The sequence below is a fragment of the Vanacampus margaritifer genome, chromosome 20 (genome assembly GCF_051991255.1).
Source record: "Vanacampus margaritifer isolate UIUO_Vmar chromosome 20, RoL_Vmar_1.0, whole genome shotgun sequence".
Taxonomy (NCBI): Eukaryota; Metazoa; Chordata; class Actinopteri; order Syngnathiformes; family Syngnathidae; genus Vanacampus; species Vanacampus margaritifer.
This window is the reverse complement of record NC_135451.1, coordinates 14,523,829-14,529,828: the sequence shown is the minus strand read 5'-3', so window position 1 is coordinate 14,529,828 and position 6,000 is coordinate 14,523,829. Positions and strand designations below refer to the sequence as shown.

Here is a 6,000-nt window from a genome sequence, read left to right as displayed (position 1 = left end):
GAACGTATGGCTATGACTCAAATAGTTAAGCTAATGGCTAAAAGCTTTAGCATATCTAGCATATATACTTACAACCAAATTGTCATTTTTATGACAAATTCGCAAGGTATTCTGAGCAACAATGTGTTTGCGGGACAAAATTTAAAATGGCCATTTTGTCCTGTACCGCCCTCTTCTGCCGACTGAGATTAACATTAAAGTGCCTTCGGGCTCGCATTGCAATAGTCACGTGACCAAACACAGAAAACATATAATGCACTTAGATTTCAAATTAAAATACAAGAACGTATGGCTATGACTCAAATAGTTAAGCTAATGGCTAAAAGCTTTAGCATATCTAGCATATATAGACTTAGAACCATATTGTCAAATTCACAGTGGAAAATTCTGTTTTCCTCCCACCTAACAAACATGTTGTTCCATTGTGGTGCTCTTCAAGGTGCCTTTTGCCCAGGTGCAGGTGCAGCCAATGAGCAAACCCCTCAATTACTAACCCCCCTCCACCCGATAAGTCCCATTCAATGAGCTCTCTTAATTGCGGTGAACCGGCCTTACCTGTTCCGTGCTCTATTCTTCCACATTGTTTCCCAGGCAACTGCGATTTTTTTTTTCTTTTCCTGACCTACAAAAAAGTTGCTACTCCTGTAACCGAATCCCAGCTAGCCGGCGAGGCGCTTGTTTCCATGGCAGGCTTGCTGTTGCTATTTTTAAACTCACTCGCTCTCTAACTGGCACCGAGCGTTGATTAATGTAGAAGAAAGTCTCACTTGCTTTCCGATAAACAGAAAAGGCCCACCGAGGATGCGCCTTTTGAGCGCAAACGAACTCTAGCAACACAGAGTCGTGTTCATGTTGGCGTGTGAATCCTTGAATGGAATTTCTTTGTTGGTGTTTTGCTAAGCAAAGGCGTGCTGAGCTTCTGGCGCTCGATAAATCATATGCATAAGTTCCTCTCGCAGTGGGAGCACTCATCAAAATGCCAATCTGAGAATCTGCTGTATTAAAGAATGTCAGAAGTTCACAAGGAACACCATACATCTTAATCAATTTTAAAAATGCACACGACCCACATTAAATGACTTGAGTTGTGATTTTAGCCTTCTTCACTGCCGTTGCAGTTTGAATGTGTAAAGTGTGAGTCGAAAAAGAAGACGTCGCTTTATATAAACTGCTTTGAGATGGAACGGAACGGCACAGTAATTTATACTGTATCTCAAAAGGTATGTTGAGAAAAAATAGATGAGGTCAAATTCCAGACATAGCTAATCATTGAGGAGTTGGCTAATCAATTTACTTTTCTATTGTCAAACTAACACCCACATTTTGTGTTTTTATTTTTATTTTTTAATAAGGACCACCCCACATCATGATGCTGAATGCAATTCATTGTGCTGTGCCATCTGGTGTGCCCACTTTGGCCACATGAAGGCAGTATTGTATAGTACAGTCAACTAGACAAACGAAGAAGAATAGACCTAGCTTCTTCTACACAACAATTTTCAGTAAGTTGCGGTCATTTGGGTAATTTTTCGTACAGAATTAGGAATACAGTATATGCCTGTGAGTATTTTTTATATACGCTGTCTACATGTGTTGTTCAAATATCATTTTTTAAAAAGATTAGAAAATCGGGACTATCGATGCTAGCGTTAGCATGTCTATAGCATTTTCCAATCATGTTTAGCATTAAGCTAACTATGTAGTTGTTTAAAATACTCAACGTGGCATTATCTTTGTGTTCGCTTGACAGCGAACTGAACTTCAACTGGGAACAATAAGAAACAGCATGAAGACTGAAGAATTGTTCACTGAAGACGCCAAACTGCTGCTTATTGTGAAGTAAGTCACCATAAATTGCTCATATTTCCTGTGTACATTCGCAAGTCAAAACGAAAATTCAGGCAGTGACGGCTCGTTAAGTCGGTTCACTCGTATCCCAAGACACGACTGTGTATCTGGAGACGCAACCCCAAACGCTAGTTTTTGTCATAATATTGTACTTTAAAAACATATAACACAAATGCAATACAAAAGAATGGATACATTTTTGTGTGATTGGCTACTGTGCTTCCGTTTCTGATGTGCCCACCTTGGCAACTCGGGCATCAACTTGGTCATCAAGGGGCACTATAACTTAGTCAAAATATAGCAGTAATATTAGTTAATCTTCACAGTGGATGGCTAAAAAAAAAAAACGTTCTAAAATGAAATGTGGCCATTTTTCCTCTCATATTATTTTTCTCCTCATGTACATTACATTGAAAATCAACAGGATCAGTTGTACTGTTGCAGGGATAAAAATACCTAAAACTACTGCAATTTGATGGCGATGAATACTCATCTGTAACTGCCCCACTTACATGTGATAGCCATCTCTGCACATTATCCTTTTACACTTTCAGTGACATATCTCGAAGCGAATTATGACCTCCTTTGTTTCCATCGTTAGCCAGTGGACTGCAGTTTGGCTCTGGCCCAACGCGAGTGGCTTCCATCAGGCCAATTCAAACAGACGTTTGACCCCAGACATTTGCCTAATGTGTTTTTGTTGTGTGGACTCCCCGGCTTCGCAAACGTCTCCGTGGCCTCACTACTGGGGGTTTGCCGGTGACTCGCGTTGCTTTGAGACGCCCCCGAGGAGTCTGACGCGTAGAGGGCCAGACTCGGTACATATGGCAGCAGCCGGGGGCCCCTGGAGTTCGTCGTCTGACCCCAACTGCGCAAGGCGAGGCAGCTGTGTGTGGATGAGACGGCGGGAGGGGAGTGGCGCATTGCTGGATGTCCTCGTTGCACAAATCAGAACTGCGGCCTCCCCGACAGTTGGGCCGGGCCCTGACAAATGCTGCCATTAGACGGGTGTTGACAATTTATTACCAAAACCTATTGGTATTTAGGGTGCAGCTGATTCCGTTTTAGTGGCATTCCCACTTGACGCTAGCACCAGTAGACCTGGATAAATTGTTAGTAGTTGTAATATTTGCTGAGCTCAGCCCGATATCCCTCAGCGTGCATGCAAAAGTTTAGTTTTCACACTGTTTTCCTTCTTAAGATTGCACCGGGGACACAAAACTTCCTTCAACAATAAATTCCACGCAAAAAAAATAAAAAAAAGTTACACAGTGCACCCTCGGCCCCTGTACACACCCTAAAAAAAAAAAGTATGTCTAAACAAAGCACGTTTATATCTTTAGCACGGCAAAAGGCATTCTGTTTATATTTAAGTTGTAACAGAGTTGGAGAAATATTTGTCCCACAAACTTGGCTATGATGACCCAAATGCTTTAGAAATTATTTAACGGCGCTTCACAGTGCAGATGGACAATGACCTGAAGCATATTGCAAAGGAAACCAGAGATTTCTTAGGCAAAGAGCCGGGACGTTATGCAACGGCCGAGTCATTCACCTAACCAACTTTTTATTTTGGTGCCTTAATACTTCCAACAAAAAGATACGACTTACATTTGACTTTTTTTTCTTTCTTTTTTTAATAGTACTTTGGCCTATTGTACCTGTATTTGTTTATCTTTACAACAGAGAGAAAAATCAGCAAAAAGCGGCAAATTTTTTAGGGGGATGTGGTGGTGTTTGATGTCAATATTTTTGTCCTAATGTGTAAACAAAACAAAAAAAGGGGGGAAAAAAGCCTTTTTTTTTGCGTGGTTCTGCACCCGCAGTTTCACTTTTTTTTTTTTTTTAATGCACTTAATTGTAATGTTTTATTAGCGTTTTCTGAATAATTTTGGTTTGTTAAAAAAAAAAGTTTATTTAAATGCTTAGCTATATGATCTGTAATTTTTTATTATTATTGCCGATTATATAAGATCTAATATTGGCCGGCCAATTCATCTGTGTACAGTTTTCCCTCGCTATCACGCGGTTCACTTTTCGCGGATTTTTTTTTAGTGCACTTTTTTTTTTTTTCGTAATGTAAAATTTAGGAAGGTTTGAACGATGAGAATGTTTAAACCTTCATAAATTTTATACCAACGTGATTCACTGCCGAATCTGCTGATCTCAAATCCAAAAGCGACGCAACGCCGCCATCTACAGACATCTGTTTGTCACGACAGGTCATTGACAAACCTGAATTTTACAGACAAGCTCGGCGCGGCCCTCATAGTACGCCCACCCGTACCTATAAACGTACCTGACGACCATATACAGTAAGTCAACGAATACTGTACAAACGTTCACATCGGTGAATGAGTTGAATGACTTCCGACTCCTTTAGTTAGTTTGTCTATGTTGTGTGCAAAACGCATGTCATGGTGATGGCTCATTGGGAGTAATGGCTCTCCACAGTGCGCTTGTTTAGCCTTCAGAGAGCCGTCAGAGAGGAGTAATAAACTATCTGAGACCTTCCCCGAGTGCGTCTCACAGGTCATAAAGTACAATCTAGAGTCTCATCAGGGATAAATGTGTCATCTTCGGCTAAACACTGTTCCGGAACGTACTAATCAAAACATCATCTCCTTGTTGTGTTTGGAAACAAACTTGTCTGGAGCACTCGCGTCGAGGTGAGCCATTTTCTGTTTTTTTTTTTTTTTTTTTTTTTCACATTGAGGAAAGTGTTGACTTTTATCGCTGGGAGGGAAGGTGAGTGGGCTGATCTGACGGTTATGTTTTTTTAGGCTTCTCGCTGAACTTTCATTCGCCACTTGAAAGCACTTGACTGGCTTCTAATTTACCTTAAGGGATCTTTCTGCACTCTCAGATTTTTTTCTTTCTGTGCTTCATGACAGCTTATCATTAAAAAGTCGTCTTTTGGACTCTTATGACAGTTTGGAACGCTACGGATTCAAGTCAAATTGACCCACCTTTATTCTGATTGTTGTAATTGAAATGATTCGTTTCACATATTTTGTGCATTAAAAAAATATAATACTATGGAATTTTGGACTGTTTAGAGAATTGACGGCAGAAGGAATGAAGCTATTAAAATGCCTGCTGGTTTTTAGTATGCAACGTTCAATAGCGCCTACAGGCGAGAAGGAGCTGAAAGAGGTGGTGACCCGGGTGTGGAAGGTCTGAAAAATAAATTATTATTTTTTTAATTAGAACAATGAGAGAAGATCTATATTAATCGGGTTGTAATTTAGATTTTTTGTTTTTCAATTTTTAAAAAAACTTCGATCTATTTTTGGAGCCGTCCAAACCCGTCCCAAAGGGGCTTTGACATCGCACTGGACCTGGTCTTGAATTTCCCTTTGTCATCAGTGCTGCTGCTTCGCTGAACCAAGGATATGTCACTCCGTGTCCAGCTTTTATTTTCATTTGGAAGCGGCCCCGAGAATATCCAGTACCTCGCACTTACTTGAGCACGCAGACAAATTGCCCGTACCGTGACTTTGTGCCACGGGTTGCGAGGCAAAGGAGCTTGCGCTTTCGCCTTTAACCAGGTAATGTCTGTGTAAATATATCACCCTTGTTATTCCATCCAGACTTGTCCTGGAGTTCAGATTTCTCTTCCCGGTGTGAGACGGCAACATAAAACAGAAAACAACTTGATGTGTGTGACACTGAGCAAACACTGAAGTGGTTCTAAGCAAACAAATTTGTGGCATATGCATAAGAAAACATTGCAACCGTGTCACTGGGAGGGGAGTGTAAGGGTTCTGCTTCATCCGTGCCATTTTTGATCTGCTAGCTTGTCACGTCGTCGTCCCCCCCCCCCCCCTATTTTCACAATTTGTGTAAACATTGTCAAGGCAAGTCAGCTCTAACATGACCATCTACACATTTTTATTAGGCGGGAAAACACTCAAAATGTTTCACATTGAATTTAGATTTTCGTCTTTTTGAGATGGGTGGAGATCATCCTTGATAAAGATTGGCATTCCTAAATACAGGTAATCATTGTTTAAATGTATTTTTAGGCCAGTTTGTCATTTAGCACTCATGAAATTTACAACCAGAGGGGAGATATAGTAACTATCGTTAGCATAGCTAACTTGGCTACTATACAAAAGCCCTGGCTAGTATCATGCCAACATGCAGATT

The 6,000-nt window shown here is 40.7% G+C and overlaps 1 protein-coding gene across 5 annotated transcripts in view; it reads left to right on the top strand.

The window, feature by feature from the left end:
* The first annotated feature begins 1,435 nt into the window (after window positions 1-1,435).
* The window catches only part of eya1 (EYA transcriptional coactivator and phosphatase 1), a 53,944-nt gene continuing 49,379 nt past the window's right edge, over window positions 1,436-6,000 (top strand). For 2 of the 5 annotated variants that reach the window (XM_077554699.1, XM_077554698.1), the window contains exons 1-2: window positions 1,454-1,560; window positions 1,751-1,839. In XM_077554699.1, the coding sequence (XP_077410825.1) occupies window positions 1,555-1,560; window positions 1,751-1,839 (95 nt within the window). In that variant the 5' untranslated portion in view covers window positions 1,454-1,554. Of the gene's footprint in view, window positions 1,561-1,750; window positions 1,840-6,000 lie in introns of those variants that run through there. The other 3 variants (XM_077554702.1, XM_077554701.1, XM_077554700.1) reach the window with 2 other exon arrangements.